The 20,966-nt window shown below is 37.2% G+C and overlaps 1 protein-coding gene across 1 annotated transcript in view; it reads right to left on the bottom strand.

Moving 5' to 3' along the window:
• Positions 1 to 5,747: 5,747 nt before the first annotated feature.
• Positions 5,748 to 20,966, bottom strand: part of ADAM32 (ADAM metallopeptidase domain 32) — a 168,340-nt gene continuing 153,121 nt past the window's right edge. The window contains exons 20-24 of the mRNA XM_057303370.1: positions 20,196 to 20,228; positions 16,242 to 16,280; positions 9,047 to 9,085; positions 6,630 to 6,668; positions 5,748 to 5,863 (exon numbers count right to left, since the gene is read on the bottom strand). Coding sequence (XP_057159353.1) covers positions 5,857 to 5,863; positions 6,630 to 6,668; positions 9,047 to 9,085; positions 16,242 to 16,280; positions 20,196 to 20,228 — 157 coding nt within the window. The 3' untranslated portion in view covers positions 5,748 to 5,856. The remainder of the gene's footprint in view (positions 5,864 to 6,629; positions 6,669 to 9,046; positions 9,086 to 16,241; positions 16,281 to 20,195; positions 20,229 to 20,966) is intronic.

Here is a 20,966-nt window from a genome sequence, read left to right on the forward strand (position 1 = left end):
CCGCTGTGCCACCCAGGCGCCCCCAAAATGCTGCTTCTATACTGAATCTACGTGGGCTGTTTTTTATGCTTTCCTTTTAGGCCAGGGACTCAGCTTTCCCTCTCCCTCTAGGATCTCCCAGAGCTAAACCTGCAGAATTTTCAAATTCCAGGTTTTAAGTCCCATTGATTCTAAGAACTCTCTTAATTTGGCCCTTCTGGTTTCGAAGCCAAATGTCATCAGGATTCGTTTTCTCCATGTGGGTTCCCTAGTGTGATAGTCTGGCTTTCCCCACTCCATGCCCACGGGTACCTCCCCCCATGATAATCTCACAGGTCTGATTAGCTCCCATCAAGTCTCTGCCCTCCCTATCCTCTTCGATGTGGCTTCTTCTGTACATTTAATTGTGGAATTTGTTCTGCCAGTTTTCTGGTCATTTTCTGGGTTATTTAGTCATATCCATAGGACAAGGTGAGCTTAGGGTCATCCTACTCTGCCATCTTCCCACCAGCCCCAAAACACATTTACTATTAATACATATTTTTCTATGGCATATCAATAGCTGAATATTTGGTAATAAATAATCATTTAGTGATAGATAATAAAATCATGATTTGATGGGTCAAGGCAAATTATCAGACCATGAAAGGTTTTATTTTGTTAGCGAAGTGTGAAGGTTTATTTTTATTCTATTGTAGAGGAATTTAAACAATAAAACCAAGATAAAAGTCTTGAAATATGAAATAGGTGTGTTTGAAGTGTTAATGTATATATTTTATAAATTATTGTATAGGGGAGGGACTTTGAGCAGTTCTCAATAATTCCATTCCCAAAAGGTGCTTTGATTACTAAGATGTCCTGAAAAATGCAGTTTACATAAACACCTGTTTTTTATAAGGCTACACAGCACTAACTTCTGAATGTATAACCACTATGTTAATATTGATTTTTCTCTAAGTTAATATGTAATATCATGTTTGATTTTGTTTCTGCACTATATAATTTCAAAAATTAACTTTCAGAGACACAGGTGTAATCCTGAGTCTGAAATATAATCATATGCTGCAATAAGGAACAGCGTACATTATCTGTATATTAATTCTTGCTTATCCTTATACCAATAAATAAATTGTTTCAAAAATTTTAAATAGTAAAAAAAATCTATCTTAGTAAATTACCTTAAATTCCTAATGAAAAATGGCAACACAGCTTATATTGAGTACCTTGGAACTGGTTTCTAAAGATGCATCATCTAGGGAGAGGGGAGATAGCGGAAGAGTAGGGGACTGATATTTCATCTGGTCCCTTGAATTCAGCTAGATATATATTAAATCACTCTGAACACCTGTGAATTCAACCTGAGACCTAAGAAAAGAATTGTTGCAATTCTACAAATAGGAAAGCAACTACTTTTTGAAAGGTAGGAGGTGAGGAGACGTGAATCTGGGGTGATACATCAAAGATAAACCATGGAGGAAGGAGCCTCCATAAGCCAGTGATACAGCAGTAGAGTGCAAAATCAGAACTTTTAAAAGTCTGTTCCTGTGAGGGAAGTCCCTGCCTGAAAGGTGCTCACATGTTGAAGTGGGGCAGAATCCTAGGAGGGACAGTGGGTCTCAGGATCCCCAGAGTCACAGAAAGAACAGGGGTGCCTGAGTGCAGCAGAGTTCCCAAGCATTGGAGCAGGGAAGCCGCCTAAAATTAGTGAGTCCTGGGGTGGCCTTTCAGATAGGTGTTGTCATAAACCTCAAACCCTGACAAGATCAGGCCTTCCAGGGGCCCAGGAAATGACAACCTCTGCGAGACCCTGCTCCTTCCCCCAGGGGGAGGAGTACGGATGCCTGCACAGACAACCACTCCCAGGGCAGGGGCCCAGAAAGCAGCAGGGCTGAGTTGAGAACCCCCCCCCCTCCCTTGGGAGGACTGGTGAGGGTGTGCACCACAGGAGTCTGTGGAGTGTGGCGCACACAAAAGGGATTGCCTGCTTTTCCCTGGGAGTGCAATGAAGAATGGGGGCAGCAATCATTCAGTTCCAGGGCTAGAGATCAGGGCACTGCTATTTTTAATTTTTTCTTCATCCTCTAAAGCAGCACAAAAACCCTTCAGGGAAGAAAAGCCACATAGAGCAGTCCAAAGCAGCTTATGCTGAGCCTGGCCCCCTGAGAAGGGGTTGTGCAACTCCCCCCAGGGAAAGACAAGCAGTGCAGGGAAAGCAGGGAAAGACAAGAATCAGTGCAACAGGCCTCTCCCCCCAGAAGACAAGCAGAAACAGTAGGTGAATACAAAGTTTATAAATCACTCAGAGCTGAAAAACTCCTGTGCTAGTGGAAAATAGTATATAGGATTCAAGGTTTTTTCTCATCAGTCTTTAGTCTTTCGGCTTAAAATTTTTTTCTTTTTTTTCCTTTTCAACTACTTTCTTATTTTATCAACACTTTGTTTTTAAGTCTTTTTTTAACTTTCATTTTTACATTTACACTTTATAAATATATTCTTCATTTTTGGCTTCCTTTCACTGTTTTCAATTTTATTTTTGTACAAATATAAGTTTTTCTTTCTTTAGAATTTTGGGATTTAGTTTCTTCTAAAAAACAGACCAAAATACACCCAGAATCATGTGGATCACCCAGTTTTGTCCACCTGTGAGATTATATTCTATCTTTTTTCCTGTTTTTTTTTTTTTCTTTTCTTTGTTGGTTTCAACCTCTTTGGATTTGTCTAGAGTGTATTTTGCTGGGGTTGTGGTTGATATTTTTGATTTTGTTCACTCATTCATCTATTATTCTCTGGACAAAATGACTAGAAGGAGAAATTCACACAAAAGAAAAAGCCAGAGGTTCTCCGTGCCATAGAGCTAATCAATATGGATATAAGTAAAATGTCACACCTAGAATTCAGAATAACATTGTAAAGTTATTAGCTGGAGTTGAAAAAAGCATAAAAGACAAGATAATCTCTTAGTGCAGAAATAAAATCTAATCAGGTCAAAGTTAAAAATGCTTTAACTGAGATGCAGTCTAAATTGGATGCTCTAACAGCTAGGGTAAATGAGGCAGAAGAGAGTCAGTGACATGGAAGACAAAATGATGGAAAGGAAGGAAGCTGAGGAAAAAAGAGAAAAACAACTAATGGACCATAAGGGGAGCCTTTGAAAAATTAGTAATACCATAAAGCAAAACAATATTAGAATTATTGGGGTCCCAGAAGAAGAAGAAGAAAGAGAAAGAGAGGGACAGAAGGTATATTTGAGCAAATCATAGCTTAGAATTTCCGTAATCTGGGGAAAGAAACGGGCATTCAAGTCCAGGAGGCTCAGCGAACCATCAAAACAATAAAAATAGATAAAAGCCTTGGCATATAATAGTGAAGCTTGCAAATTTCAGAGATAAAGAGAAAATCCTGAAAGCAGCTTGGGACAAGAAGTTCCTAACCTACAGGGATAGGAACATTAGACTTGCATCAGACTTATTCACAGAGACCTGGCAGGCCAGAAAGGGCTGTCATGATATATTCAATGTGCTAAATGAGAAAAATATGCAGCCAAGAATACTTTATCCAGCAAGGCTGTCATTCAGACTGGAAGGAGAGGTAAAGAGCTTCCAGGACACACAGAAACTAAAAGAATTTGTGATCACTAAACCAGCCCTACAAGAAATATTAAAGGGGATCCTCTCAGCAAAGAGAAAGCCCAAAAGTAACAAGGACCAGAAAGAAACAGAGACAATATACAGAAACAGGGATGTTACAGGTAATGCAATGGCACTAAATTCGTATCTTTCAATAGTTATTCTGAAGGTAAATGGGCTAAATGACACTGGGTATCAGACTGGATAAAAAAGAAAGACCCATCCACATGCTGTCTACAGGAGAATCATTTTAGACCCAAAGGCATCTCCAGATTGACAGTGAGGGGGAAGAGAACAATTCATCATGCTAATGGCCATCAAAAGAAACCTGGGGTAGCAATCTTTATATCAGACAAATTAGATTTTAAACCAAAGACTGTAGGAAAGGATGACGAGGGACACTATATCATACTTAAAGGGGCTATAAAACAAGAATATCTAACAATTATAAATATTTATGCTCCTAACTTGGGAGTAGCCAATTATACAAACCAATTAATAACAAAATTAAAGAAACACATTGATAATAATACAATAATAGTAGGAGACTTTAACACCCCCCTCACTGAAATGGACAGATCATATAAGCAGAAGATCAATACGGAAATAGGGCTTTGAATGACACACTGGACCAGATGGACTTCACAAATATATTCCAGAGCATTCTATCCCAAAGCAACAGTATACACATTCTTCTCAAGTGCATATGGCACATTCTCCAGGATAGGTCGCATATTGGGTCACAAATCAGATCTCAACTGGTACCAAAAGATAGGGATTATTCCCTGCATATTTTCAAACAATAGTGCTTTAAAACTTGAACTCAATCACAAGGGAAAATTTGGAAAGAACTCAAATACATGGAGGCTAAAGAGCATCCTACCAAAGAATGAATGGGTCAATAACAAAATTAAAGAAGAATTTTAAAAATTCATGGAAACAAATGAAAATGAAAACACAACTGTTCAAAATCTTTGGATGCAGCAAAGATGGTCCTAAGAGGGAAGTATATAGCAATACAAGCCTTTCACAAGAAACAAGAAAGGTCTCAAATACACAAGCTAACCTTACACCAAAAGGAGTTGGAGAAAGAACAGCAAATAAAAGCGTAAACCAAGCAGGAGAAGAGAAATAATAAGATTGGAGCAGAAATCAATGAAAGAGAAATCAAAAAACAGAACAGATCAACAAAACAAGGAGATGGATCTTTGAAAGAATTAATCAGATTGATAAACCCCTGGCCAGACTTATCAAAAAGAAGAGAGAAATGACCCAAATACATAAAATCATGAATGAAATAGGAAAGATCATGACCAATATCAAGGAACTACAAACAATTATAAGAATATATTATAAGCAACTACATGCCAAAAAATTAGGCAACCTGGAAGAAATGGTTGCATTCCTAGAAACTTATAAACTACCAACACTGAAACAGGAAGAAATAGAAAACCTGAACAGACCCATAAACAGCAAGGAAATGGAAGCAATAATCAAAAATCTCCAACAAAAAAAGAGTCCAGGTCCAGATGGCTTTCTAGGGGGAATTCTACCAAACATTTAAGGAAGAATTAATACCCATTCTTCTGAAGCTATTTCAAAAAATAGAAATGGAAGGAAAACATCCATCTCTTTCTATGAGGCCAGCATTACCTTGATCCCAAAACCAGACAAGGACCCCACCAAAAAGGAAAATTACAGAACAATATCCCTGATGAACGTCGATGCAAAAATTCTCACCAAGGTACTAGCCAATAGGATCCAACAGTACATTAAAAGGATTATTCACTATGACCAAGTGGGATTTATTCCTAGGCTTCAAGGGTGAAGTGGGCATATATCTGGATTAAGTGAGATCTGTATGCCAGTCAAGTCTGGTATGAAATACCAGGAGGAGGACCATGGACTACCACTCACGAGCTCTTCCTAAGTAAAAGCAGTTGATGCAGATTCCTAGCACCTGGGGCCCCAGGCAGGTAAGCAGGAGTGGGTGGTGGGAGAGTTGAGAAAAAGAGCTCAGGGAGCCTGGTTGGGATGGGGATGCTTGAGATGAGGTGAGTATCTTCAGCTAAAGGCCCTGAAATGACAGAACTGAAGCCTCAGGGGTAGAGGAAGAAATAAATACAGATGCACATGCAAATAGTTCCACACTCGGTTTATTGTTTCCTTTGACTGTGACCAAGGGAGGAAAGGTGGATTCTCATTTCTCAGTGAGACACTCTGTAATATCCATTGTCCTTTGAAGGAATTATTAGTTACTATGGAAAAGAAAAGAGACACATTTTTAAGGTACCAAGAGCAAATAAATTCCTTCCCACTGCAAAATATACAAACAGCTGGGGGTACTGACAAACAAAAAATTCATACGTCGAAAAAAATAATTCTAGAAAAACTTTTTGCAATTTGCTTGTGTAATTATTTGGCTATGAGTAATGTTTATGCTACAAATTTCTGAGATTTCTGGGGAAGCATTATATTTAATCAAGTATTTGCAAGTGAGAAAATCTTACATTTTTCCCACATATAATGAAATGTTTATGCATGTAAGAGTTGAGAGTTTGCCTTTTTCTTAGAAATTGAAATATATTATTAATTTTACTTTTTCCATATCTTGGAGCCAATCTATTTGGTTTTTCATGTTCTAAACAGTGTTTGTTTTTGACAGTTGGAAACTCATAGGCCTTATATATTATGTCTACAATGCCTAATGGATAAAGTGGCCCTGATTACGAATTTATTTTATAGACTAATTTACATATCTTATATCTTATTGGATTCAAACTCTTTAATTACATTCTATCCACAAGAGCAAGTTCCCAACAGAACTTTATTAAACTGAAGAAAAAAGACTAAATGAATACTCATTAATAGTAAGATTAGTAAAGATTAATACGTTGTTTCTGATATAGTACTTTATTAATTCATCTACCCAATAAATACCTAGGAATTAATTATAGATTATGAATTTCATTTCAATTTCAAATACATTTATTTTAAGAGACAGCTCCCAATGTACTTACTTACCTACTGTTATGTGTTTGGGTGCTTTCCTGTGATTTGGATCTGAGTAAATAAGGAAATAATACTTTTATTTTGACAAAATATAATCTGATAAAGTTATTTTTTATTTTTAATAGAAGTTTCTTCCTCTTTCCCTTCAAAAGAATGATAAAAAAGGAATCTACCAAATGTCTATGTTTATTCTATTTATTACCAAAGTCAAAATCAAATTCTTGGGACTCTTCTAATTTTTATATCTATAGATTTATCTCTAATACTCTAACCAAAAGAATTAGAGAAAAAAGAATAAATTGAAGACAAATTAAGTGAGCCTTATTGACAGAGAAAATATATATATGGTAAGGTTAGTGAGATAATTCAGTGATGAGTGATATAATTCTACCCTTCCCATTCTTTTCTTAACTCTGCTATTTTATAACTTCAGAACTTAAAGTAGATTTTTCCCACTACTCTATGAAACACACTTTTTAAATATGTGGTTGACCCTTGAACAACACAGGGGTTAAGGTTGCCAACCCACACACAGTTGAAATCCACATGTAACACTTTGACTCCCCCCCCAAATTAAATACTTAATAGTATACTGTTGACTGGAAGCCTTACTGATAATCTAAATAGTCAATTAACACATACGCTGTATATTTTATGTATTATATACTGTATTCTTACAATTAAATAAGCTGAAGAAAAGTTATCATGAAAGTAATAAAGAAAATACATTTATAGTATTGTACTATATTTATTTAAAAAACCCATTTTAAGTGGATCTGCACAGTTCAAATCCATGTTGTTCAAAGGTTAACTGTAGTTAGTTCTCCCCCGAGCCAATTAAGGGATCTAGACTTGTGAGTCTACTGATGTGCACAACCTATTAGATACCCATCATTAAAAAAAAAAAAAAACTCTTATTTTGGTAATGTTATAACCTAAGGAGTTGGTTCTACCAACATCTCCCACCAGCTTTCCAATTGAAAACAAAACAAAACAAAACAAAAACTTAAAAGTTTAAAAAGAACAGGAGAAAAAAGTCTAATAGGGGCTATAATAGTAAAAGCACAGCAACTATGCCTAGCTTATTAAATTTAAATTAAATAATAATTCAAGGGTGCTTTTCTGGTATATGTTAAATACAAACTGGACTAATGGATTAACATTCCAAATTATATTCTTCAAACACAATATAGAATGTCCTATGGATGATGTCCTAGGCTATCCCTCAACCCAGTTGAACACCACTTCTAGAAGAGGTTGATTATGTGAATTCCATATTCTATGAGAAAGGGGACTCCAATTGGAGTAGTTATAATATTAATTGTGTATGTGAAGTTCAAGAGTAATCACTCATTCATTAAACAAGTACTTATTGCACACGTACTCTGCTAGGTGCCAACTCTAAATTGGTTAGCAAAATACACATGGTCATTACCCTCAAGTGATTTCGGAGTATATAGGGAAACTAATGCTTCTAGGTAAGCAAAAGTTTGGAAGAATTACAGTGTTTGAGCATTATATCACAAATTCCTTGACAGGGAATGGACATAATAAAGAAAATCAACTCTTTTTTCATAATTAGTTGGGAGAATGTAACATCTATAAGGGGTTATGATGTTAGAAGACATCCAAAAATAACAAAGAATAAAGGATGTAGAAATTCCATAGCTTCCCTAATGGAGGAAGTGACTTCATCAGAAAGGATAGAAACTATAAATGCTGTGGTGTAGCCTGAAAATTTAAACTGTAGCTATAAAGGATATTCTGGAAAACTAGTGGATTGAAAGTAACTAAAAGAAGACATTCAAGGAAAAACATCATATCTTACAAGAAAACTGAAACTCTGTAAGGGAGAAAGAAAGGTGAGCAGACCAACAGTACTTGATGACTTCAGAGTGATCACAAGGCCACAACTATGGAGCATGGGAAATGAAAAACTTCAGAAAAATTCAGAGAACCTTTGTTAACACAACTGCGGGCTGTTGAGGGGCTATGGGAAGCAAAGAATTTTAGTGTATTTATGATACCATCTCTTTGATAAACTCCTCCTAAGTGGAATTTACTCAGTTTTTTATATTAAGGTTGTGGATGCAAATGTAATCTGATCAAAAAAATAATTTTTCCTTTTGTGTATCTCATCATAAAGGGTGTAAAAATGTTCTGTTTACGAATTAGTTCCACAAAATAATTATAGATATCTTGTCTCATTAGATTTAACTAGTTTTTCCTACATATCAAAAGAGTAGGGAATCAATAAAAATTTAGTTAAATGAAGAAAAAGGACTCATTCCTAAAATAGAAAATATTAATAAATTGTTTTTAGGGCTTTATCAATTGTGGCTGCTCAAAAAATATTAAGCAATTATTTATTTGTTCATTCTTATATTAAGGTACACTTATTTATGAGAAACACTTCTTAAATTGCTTACCTGCTGGTATATGTTTGAGCACTACTTTCTGACCTGGATCTAAATAAAAAGATAAAAATAATGCCTAACAGCTATATTAAGAAACTTACCTACATTAATAATGAATATCAGGCCATTTTACACCAAAACTAACTCTTTTAACACTTGGGACATGCAAAAAAGTAATACTCTTATTTACCCAACATCAAGTGCAGCATATAATACAAAATTTAAATTCTCCAGTGGAGAAAAGTATCTAGATAGCAGAGATGCAGTTTTTTTCTTTATCACTTCCAATCACAATACCTAAGTTTGATGATGAACGCCTAAATTTGGCTATCACCCTCCAAGTTAGCTTTTTAAATTCACTGATATGTAAACTGACACATTTTGCAAATTAAAATACATTTATTTACCTCTGGGGAATCTATCGGAGTGAAATGACATGAAAAACTTCCCCTTTCCATTCCACAAGTAAAGCTTTCCCTTTCTATTCCACAGAAAAGCTGAAGAAAATAGCACAAAAATCTAATACCCAATGGAGACTGACAGCCAGAAAGGCTTTTCCAGGAGAGGCTGGGAAGATGGCAGAGGAGTAGGGGACCACTTTATCAGCCGGTCCCCTGAGTCGAGCTGGATAGGTACCAGACCAGCCTGAACATCCACGGAATCAGCCTGAGACGCAGGAAGATACACCTGGATCTCTACAAATGAACATCTCCAGCGCGGAGTATTGAGGTATGAAGTGGGGAGCCCTGAAACCGCGCACAGATATCGGAAGATAAATGGAAGGGGGAGGGAGCCGCCACGTTCGGGCGCTGGGAAGCGATAGCCACCTGCACGGGGGAGCGGGCGGATTCAAGGACCAGCACCCGCGAGAGAACAGACTGAGACCTTGAGTGGGGAGCATGTGCCACCAGACTTTTCACGGAGCTCCGGTGCGCTCACTGGACCCAGACTGAGACCAGGAGCTCCGGGAGCGTGCGGGGGTAGCTGGCAGTGTTAAAAACACAAAGGACAGAGACGCGCCGGCCCTGGAAGTGAGGGCTGGGATGCCAGGTGTGGGGCGCACATCCCAGGACGCTGCAGGGTTGAGCAGCAACAACAGAAACAGAGTTAAAGTGGCCAGAACATCAGTGGAGAACGGTCCGCGATCCCTCTGTTCTGAGACAGAGGCTGAGATTCGGCCACTGCTGCTCTGACTCTCAGAAGAGGCACAGCAAACCGCCAGGGAAAGCTGCCAGAGAACAAAAGCCTGGAAAGACCGGCTCACAGTGTGCCCAACCCTGTCCCCCCTCGCAGGGGACACGGAGACTCTACCCAAACAGGGTTGCCTGAGTATCGGCGCGGCAGGCCCCTCCCCCAGAAGGCAGGCTGAAAAATCAAGAAGCCCACATCCCTAAGATCCCTATAAAACAAGGGCGCACGGCCTGGGTCCCGGTCAATAATTTGGACTATGGACAACCCCGCAACCTCTCCTCATCAGAATGACGAGAAGGAGAAATCCCCCCCAGCAAAGAAAAGACAATGAGTCCGTGGCCTCTGCCACAGAACTGATGGATATGGATATAACCAAATTATCAGAAATGGAATTCAGAGTAACAATGGTCAAGATGATGTGTAGACTTGAGAAAAGTATTAACGAAAATGTTAATGAGAATACAGAATCTCTAAGGGCGGAAATGAGAGCGAATCTGGCAGAAATTAAAAATTCTATGAGCCAAATGCAGTCAAAACTAGAGGCTCTGACGGCCAGGGTGAATGAGGCAGAAGAACGTATTAGCGAACTGGAGGATGGGTTAGTAGAAGAAAAAGCAAAATAGAATCTGGACTTAAAAAATCCACGCCCACGAATGTAGGTTATGGGAGATCACTGACTCAATGAAACGATCCAATGTCAGAATCATCGGGATCCCCAAAGGGGTGGAGAAAAACAGAGGTCTAGAAGAGATATTTGAACAAATTGTAGCTGAAAACATCCCTAATCTAGCAAGGGAAACAAACATTCGTGTCCAAGAGGCAGAGAGGACCCCTCCCAAGCTCAACCACGACAAACCTACACCACGTCACGTCATAGTGCATATCGCAAATATTAGATCCAAGGATACAGTATTGAAAGCGGCCAGGGCGAAGAAATTTCTCACGTAACAAGGCAAAGGTATCAGAATTACATCAGACCTGTCTACACAGACCTGGAATGAGAGAAAGGGTTGGGGGGGCATTTTTAAAGCTCTTTCAGAGAAAAACATGCAGCCAAGGATCCTTTATCCAGCAAGGCTGTCATTCAGAATGGATGGAGAAATAAAGACCTTCCAGAATCGCCAGTCATTGACCAATTTCGTAACCACGAAACCAGCCCTACAGGAGATATTACGGGGGGTTCTATAAAGGTAAAAAGGCCCCAAGAGTAATACAGAACAGATAGTCACAACCGATACAAACAAAGACCTTACTGGCAATATGGCATCATTAAAATCATATCTCTTAATACTCAGTCTCAATGTAAATGGCCTAAATGCTCCCATAAGATGCCACAGGGTTGCAGATTGGATTAAAAAGAAATGACCCATCCATTTGCTGTCTACAAGAGACTCATTTTGAACCCAAAGATACATTCAGACTGAAAGTAAAGGGATGGAATACCATCTTTCATGCAAATGGACCTCAAAAGAAAGCTGGGGTAGCAATTCTTATATCAGATAGATTGGATTTTAAACTAAAGACTATAGTTAGAGACACAGAAGGGCACTATATTATTCTTAAAGGATGTATCCAACAAGTGGAGATGACAATTATAAATATATAAGCCCCCAACAGGGGAGCAGCAAGATACACAAGCCAACTCTTAAACAGAATAAAGAGACATATAGATAAAAATACATTAATAGTAGGGGACCTCAACACCCCACTATCAGAAATAGACAGAACACCATTGCAAAAACTCAGTAAAGAAACAAAGACTTTGAATGCCATACTCGACAAATTGGACCTCATAGATATATATAGAACACTACACCCCAGAACCAAAGAATACTCATTCTATTCTAATGCCCATGGAACATTCTCAAGAATAGACCATGTTCTGGGACACAAAACAGGTCTCAACCGATACAAAAAGACTGAAATTATTCCCTGCATATTCTCAGACCACAACGCTTTGAAATTGGAACTCAACCACAAGGAAAAATTTGGAAGAAACTCAAACTCTTGGAGACTAAGAACCATCCTGCTCAAGAATGATTCAATAAACCATGAAATCAAAAATCAATTTAAACAATTTATGGAGACCAACGAGAATGAAAACACAACAGTCCAAAACCTTTGGGATACTGCAAAGGCAGTCCTAAGGGGGAAATACATAGCCACCCAAGCCTCACTCTAAAGAATAGAAAAATCTAAAATGCAGTTTTTATATTCTCACCTCAAGAAGCTGGAACAGCAACAGAGGGACAGGCCTAATCCACGCACGAGGAAGTAGCTGACCAAGATGAGAGCAGAAATCAATGAATTAGAAACCAGGAGTACAGTAGAGCAGATCAACAGAACTAGAAGCTGGTTCTTTGAGAGAATTAATAAAATTGACAGGCTTCTGGCAAGACTTATCCAAAAGAATAGAGAAAGGACCCAAATTAATAAAATTATGAATGAAAAAGGAGAGGTCACAACCAACACCAATGAAATTGGAAGGATTATTAGAAACTTTTGTCAACAGCTTTATGCCAATAAATTAAGCAATCTGGAAGAGATGGAGGCCTTCCTGGAACCCATAAACTACCAAGACTGAAACAGGAAAAAATGGTATTTAAACAGGCCAAATAATTATGAAGAGATTGAGTCAGTGATAAACAAACAGGCCAAATAATTATGAAGAGATTGAGTCAGTGATAAACAATCTTCCAAAAAATAAAACTCCAGGCCCAGATGGTTTTCCTGGGGAATTCTACCAAACATTCAAAGAAGAAATAATACCTATTCTCCTAAAGCTATTTCAAAAAATAGAAACAGAAGGAAAGCTACCAAACTCATTCTATGAGGCCAATATTACCTTGATCCCCAAACCAGGCAAAGACCCCAACAAAAAGGATAATTATAGACCGATTTCCCTAATGAATATGGATGCCAAAACCCTCAACAAGATCCTGGCTAATAGAATCCAACTGTATATTAAAAGGATTATCCATCATGACCATGTGGGATTCATCCCTGGGATGCAGGGGTGGTACAACATTCGCAAATCTATCAGTGTCTTAGATTTTATCCAGAAACAAAAATTCAGAAATCATATGATTCTCTCAATAGATGCAGAAAAAGCATTTGACAAAATACAGCATCCTTTCCTGATTAAAACCCTTCAGAGTGTAGGAATAGAGGGTACATTTCTCAAGATCATAAAAGCCATCTATGAAAAGCCTACAGCAAATATTATTCTCAACGGGGAGAAGCTAGAAGCCTTTCCCTTAAGATCAGGAACACGACAAGGATGCCCACTCTCGCCACTATTATTCAACATAGTACTAGAAGTCCTTGCAACAGCAATCAGGCAACAAAAAGGTTCCAAATCGGCAAAAGAGGTCAAACTGTCTCTCTTCGCAGATGACATGATACTCTATATGGAAAACCCAAAAGAATCCACTCCCAAACTATTAGAAGTTATAGAGCAATTCAGTAATGTGGCAGGATACAAAATCAATGCTCAGAAATCAGTTGAATTTCTATACACGAATAATGAGACTGAAGAAAGAGAAATTAGGGAATCCATCCCATTTACAATAGCACCAAAAACCATACGTTTACCTTGGATATAACTTAACCAGAGACGTAAAGGACCTATATTCTAGAAACTATAAATCACTCTTGAAAGACATTGAGGAAGACACAAAAAGATGGAAAAATATTCCATGCTCATGGATTGGAAGAATTAACATAGTTAAAATGTCCATGCTACCCAGAGCATTCTACACTTTCAGTGCTATCCCGATCAAAATACCGATGACATTTTTCAAGGAACTGGAACAAATAGTCCTTAAATTTGTATGGAACCAGAAAAGGCCCCAAATCGCCAAGGAACTGTTGAAAAGGAAAAACAAAGCTGGGGGCATCACAATGCCAGATTTCGAGCTGTACTACAAAGCTGTGATCACAAAGACAGCATGGGACTGGCACAAAAACAGACACATAGACCAATGGAACAGAATAGAGAACCCAGAAATGGACCCTCGGCTCTTTGGGCAACTAATCTTTGATAAAGCAGGAAAAAACATCCAGTGGAAAAAAACAGTCTCTTCAATAAATGGTGCTGGGAAAATTGGCCAGCTACATGCAAAAGAATGAAACTTGACCACTCTCTCACAACACACACAAAGATAAAATCCAAATGGATGAAAGCCCGATGTGAGACAGGAATCCATCAAAATCCTAGAGGAGAACATAGGCAACAACCTCTACGACATCAGCCAAAGCAACCTTTTTAACGACACATCTCCAAAGGCAAGAGAAACAAAAGAGAAAATGCACATGTGGGACTTCATCAAGATAAAAAGCTTCTGCACAGCCAAGGAAACAATAAAAAAAACTAAGAGGCAGCCCACGGAATGGGAGAATATATTTGCAAATGATGCTACAGATAAAAGACTGGTATCCAAGATTTACAAAGAACTTCTCAAACTCAATACACGAGAAACAAATAAACAAATCATAAAATGGTAAGAAGATATTAACAGACACTTTTCCAATGAGGACATACAAATGGCCAACAGACACATGAAAAAATGTTCAAAATCATTAGCCATCAGGGAAATTCAAATCAAAACCACACAAAGATACCACCTTAGGCCAGTTAGAATGGCAAAAATTAACAAGGCAGGAAACAGAAATTGCTGGAGAGGATGTGGAGAAAGGGGATCCCTCCTACATTGTTGGTGGGAATGCAGGTTGGTGCAGCCACTCTGGAAAACAGTGTGGAGGTCCCTTAAAAAGTTAAAAATTGAGCTACCCTATGACCCAACCATTGCAATACTGGGTATTTACCCCAAATATACAGACGTAGTGAAGAGAAGGGCCATATGCACCCCAATGTTCATAGCAGCATTGTCCACAATAGCTAAATCGTGGAAGGAACCGAGATGCCCTTCAACAGATGACTGGATTAAAAAGCTGTGGTCCATATATACAATGGAATATTACTCAGCTATCAGAAAGAGCGAGTTCTCAACATTTGCTGCAACATGGACAGCACTGGAGGAGATAATGCTAAGTGAAATAAGTCAAGCAGACAAAGACAATTATCATATGATTTCTCTCATCTACGGAACATAAGAACTAGGAAGATCGGTAGGGGAAGAAAGGGATAAAGAAGGGGGGGTAATCAGAAGGGGGAAGACGCATGAGAGACTATGGACTCTGAGAAACAAACTGAGGGCTACAGAGGGGAGGGGTGTGGGGGAATGGGATAGACTGGTGATGGGTAGTAAGGAGGGCACATATTGCATGGTGCACTGGGTGTTATACGCAACTAATGAATCATCAACCCTTGCATCAGAAACCTGGGATGTACTGTATGGTGACTAACATAATGTAATAAAAAAAATTTTTTTTAAAAGACTTAAATCAGAGAGAGAGCAATGAAAACTCCTAAACATTTTATACCCGCAGAAAGACCCCAAACCCAAAAATGATAGAGGTGGGAAACTAAAGACTTATTGTTTTATTATATGGAAATATCCACCTTTCAGGAAATGGACAGAAATCTAATTAATACTACTTTGTGATACTGAGAGGCTATGGAAGATGTAGAATTATTGTTTCTGTATGATGTTTCTCTTTAGCAAAGTTTTCTTAAGTGAACAGGATAAGCGTTCACTCAGTTGTTCATGAGCATACATATTGAATTTCTAGTTGTAAAGTCTCCAAATACAGAAGTAAACTTGCCCATTTATGAGTTAGCTCTGTAACCATTTCACCTATCATTTATTCCTTTGTTTACAAAAAATAAACTCCCAACATATATTAACAAACTGAGAGAAAGAAGACATTGATTTTTCTACACAAATAGACATTAGTTACTAGATTGGCAAATACTAATATATTATTTTGCGGTGTAGTACTTTACCAATTGTTACTGCTCAAATAATACCTAGCAATTTATTGTTGATTGTCAATTTGTTCATCTTATTCTTAATACATATTTATTTTAAGAAATACATCCTAATTTACTTACCTGACTGTATCTGTTTGGCTGCTGCTGTCTGATCTAGATCTAAATGAGAGTGAAAGTAATACTTCCAGGTTAATACCAAAAAATATTTGTCTCCATAACAAATGAACATTAGACTATTTTGTGACCTGCATTAACTCTTTTATACCACTAATTATGACTAATGAATAATTTTAAAAGACTACTAAATTAGGGTATGCAAATAAGTAATATCTTAATTTACATGTGTACCATGTCCATAAAGAACATACATTTCAAATCCCCAGTAGGGAAAGGAGCAAGAAAACAGATTAGTTTTTCTCCTTACTACTTTCCAGGATAGAGTATATGGTTGATTTTTAATGCCTGATTCTGGCCTACAGGTTCCAATCAAATGCGTTACCCACTGATAAATTACAGGTCATGATTTAAAACCCTCACTAACTGCTGGACAATCGGGCAGCAGACTGGGCTGACTGAGCAGTTTCCCCCTGCTATTCCACACAGAGAAAGAGTGAAAAAAAAAATAAATAACACAAAATACTAACCAAAACTTAAGAGAAGAAAGGGAAATTTCCAATGATAGTTTTAAAAAGAGAGAAAATTAAAAACATGAAAGGTAAATAGGAACTAAAGGTGAGTGACTCTCCAGAACTATGTGAATTAGTCATCCACATTAGCCTATAAGGAGTTGAAACCTCCTGGAAAGCTGGAACTGACTTCCTTCTCTAAACTTGGAAGCCATGAAAGGAGGATACTAAAAGCTGTTACCATTAGTCTTTGAGATGCAGCAGGAAAATTGCTTCAGAAGTGTAGATGGAAAAGGGTCACCTAGAGACACAGAAACTTTAAGTGCTTAAAATGGTTTAGGGATGTGGATATAAAAAATATCACATAGAGAAACAGGAACCTCAAAGGTTAGGATACCGGTCCATGCTTCCTAAGAATTCTAGATCTCCAGATGTAACAAAAAAAAAGAAGAAAAGAAAGAAAGAAAGAAAGAAAGAAAGAAAGAAAGAGGAAGGAAGAAAGGAAGAAAGGAAAAGGAAGGAAGGAAGGAAGGAAGGAAGGAAGGAAGGAAGGAAGGAAGGAAGGAAGGAATTTATAACTTAGGAGGATAAGACAAGAAATAATCTCCACAAGGAGGATTTTATAGAGCAGGACACACAGAAATCTCATGAGACAATCCTTGTTGCTTAAGGTGGCCTTACAATCAAAGAAAAAAGCCACTAAGAGTTAATGTCCGCAGCTGAAGAAAAGTAAAGAATTCATATATGAAAAATTATAGGCAGCAAACAAACTTTAAAAAAAGAATGTTTAGAATTTCCATAGAGATCAATAAAGGACCAGAATCCATTAAACAAGAAATGAAAGAACTGAAAAAAAGAAAAAGAATTGCTGATTTTTAAACAGTTTAGGGAAATCACCCAGAACACTTGATAAACAGAAATGTAATAAAATACAAAAGACCAGTTAAGAAACATGAAGGATTTCAGACACAGAGGATTTAGAATGACGGAGGCTCAATATTTGAAAAGAAAACATCAGGACTTTTCCAAAATTAAAGTTGTGAGTCTTCTCACTGAAAGAAAATACTGAGTCTGGTTCATGAGTTAAAAAAAAAAATCTCTACCGGAATATATTATAATGAAATAATAACTCTAGGGACAAGAAAAAAACATAGAAGCTTTGTTAGGCGGAATTCTAGATCACTTCCTAAGATCTCCATTCCTTGGTTATTCAAACATTCTTCTGAGTACTTAAAAGATTTTGCAAGTGTAATTACAGCTCCGAATCAATTGATCTTAAAATACAAAGATTATTTTGGTGGGTCTGACCCAATCAGGTGAGCCTTCAAAAGTAGAGTATTCTGCTGCTGACAGAAAAGGAAGTAAGAGGAAGTCAAAGCCTAAGGAAGACCTGAATGCCCTTTTGTCTTTGAAAATGAAGGGCGGCACATGAGAAACAATGCAGGCAGGCTTTGGGAGTAGGAAGGGTCCCCTAGCAGACAGCCAATAAGGAAATAAGTAGCTCACGTCCATAGTTGCAAGAAATTAGATTCTGCTTACAACCTGAATGAGCTAGGAACACAACCTGGCCTTCAGGCCTTCTGGTCAGGCTTGTGACAACCCAGCCAAATCCGCCTGATTCCTTTTCCTTCCTTCCCTTCCTTCCCTTCCCTCCTTCCTTTTCTTTTTCTTTCTTTCTTTCTTTCTTTCTTTCTTTCTTTCTTTTTAGAATTTATCTATTTATGGAGAGCACCTGCATGCATGTGCAAGTAGGGGGAAGAGCAGAGGGAGAGGGAGAGAAAGAGAATCTCAAGCAGACTCTCTGCTGAGCACAGAGCCCAACCCAGGGCTTGATTTCACAATCCTGAGATCATCACCTGAGCTGAAATCAAGAGTCCCACACTTTACTGATTGAATCACCCATGCACCCCATCCACCTGGATTTCTAATTTACAGATCTTTGAGAGAATAAATGAATATTGTTTTAAGTCACTGTGTGGTAAAATGTCATGCAGCAATAGAAATACAAAGGCTACTACAGATAAAACTCCTATTAACCATTAAGGAATAAATGAATAAACACACTAACAGAAGATTTATCATTGTCATCAGTAAATGCCAGACTACACTGACATACGTTCAAATAGCTAAGGCAAAATCACTCTCAATTAGAAGTCCACACTACATAAACTAACATTCAAAAGTGAAAATAAAAGAAAGACAATTTCAGGTGGATAAGATAAATAGCTTACTACATACAGACTCACTGATGGAAATTCTGAGAGATGTACTTCCCCCAAAGGGAGACTGAACATAAAAAGATGGAGCAAAATTCAAAAAAGAATAGTGAGCAAATAAAGTGGTAAATATGTAGTGAAATCCTAGTATGTTTTGACTAAATAGAATAATGACAAAGATAATGATGACTTGTTTGCAGCAGGTTAAAATTCAGGAGTAATTAAATACCAAATAATAATAATATGGAAGAGTGAAGAAAAGAGTATAGGGTTAAATGGGCTAAGATCAATATGTTGTTAGAAACTGTAAGTGTTCATTATATCTGAAATTATAAAATAACATTGAATTTTAATAATTAAATAATATAATTCAATCATTAAAGAATATCACTAAAAGAATATAACTAGAATATAATGACCAAATTAATAGCAAGAGAAAAACAATGAAAGTACAATTGATGTAACAGACTACAAGAAAGTAGAAAAATAAAATATTGGCGAAGTATGGTAAATAGAACACACACAAAAAATAAAATGATAGAATTTAGTCTAAATATATCTGTAAACCATGTAAGTATATAACCATATTAAATTCAACTATTGAGAAACTATGGAGATCATTTATTTTTTAAGTTCCACTGGCAGGTTGTTTTTAAGAAACCAACTTTAATGAAAGATTGAGAGTAAAAGAATTGAAAAGTTATATTATGTAAATCTAACAAACAGAATGTTCATATAGCAATTATAAAACAGTGAGGACTGAATTTATGGTTAAGAAACACTAATAGGGACAAAATACTAACAGCACAGTTAGGTCAATATAATTAGTTCTTCCCAACCCATAATTATTATAGATTTTACCTGAGCTTTGTCACATACAATCTATGAAGTGTCAGGTATTTGCTTGTTTATTTACCCAAGCAATACATGAATATAACCCAAGTTGGGCCATTTCTAGGCACTATATAGCCTTTTTCTTTACTAATTATATGCATCCTATTTCTTATTAGAGTTGGCTATTTTCATCCTTGTTTCCTCAGAATAGACTTCTAATAAACATTTATTAAGTGAATAAAAGACTACTAGAAACTTAATTACTATATATTAGTAGCCTTGTTTCCAGTGCATTACTTTACCAATTGTACCTGTTCAAGTGGTATCTAAAAATTGTGAATTATCAATTCATTCTTAATTTACAACATGTGTTTTAAGATACCTTCTAATTTACGTACCTGCTAGCAAATGTGTGAGTGCTGCCTTCCGAGCTGGATATAAAAAAAATGAAAAAGAGTGCCTCATGTTAGTCCTAAAAAAGTCTTGCCAACTTCAAGAATAAAAGTCAGGTCATTTTATAAGCAGTATTACCTCTTTTACAAAACTAGTTACCAATAAAGAAAATAATTTTCAAGGTCACTGAATAAAGATGGAAATTAAATAATATTTTTATTTACCCATATACCTCATTCACAAAGAGTGTAAATTTCAAATCCCACAGTGAGGAGACTATCAAAAAAGCACAGATTTGCTTTTTCCTTATCTCTTCTGAACACAGAATGCAGATTTGACCGTGAGTCCCTGATTCTGCCTTTCATGCCCCAACTTTTAACTTTTATTCATTGATTTTGATAAAAACATTACGTTTTATGAATTTAAAGAACCCATACTGGCTTCTAGGCAATCTGGCAGAATGAGAGGGCAGGGGGCAATTTCCCCTCTACATTCCTCATAACACAGAGGAGTGCTGAAAACAATAACACAAACACTGAATACATAACTGAGGTTAACAATAAGACTTCTCCTGGTGCTAGTAAAAGTGAAGAAACTGAGAGTTGAAATGGTAAACAGGAGCTAAAACTGAATAATTGCAGGGGCACCTAAACCAGTAATAACACCTTCAGGCTAGAGATTTAATAGTTCTTCCTTAGAAGGAGTTGAGGTTCCAGGCCTTTGCATGTGGGGAAACTGTGAGTTCCTTAATTAAACCTGGGAGCCATGAAGAGCCA

This window comes from Ursus arctos, unplaced genomic scaffold (assembly GCF_023065955.2).
Source record: "Ursus arctos isolate Adak ecotype North America unplaced genomic scaffold, UrsArc2.0 scaffold_27, whole genome shotgun sequence".
Classification (NCBI taxonomy): domain Eukaryota; kingdom Metazoa; phylum Chordata; class Mammalia; order Carnivora; family Ursidae; genus Ursus; species Ursus arctos.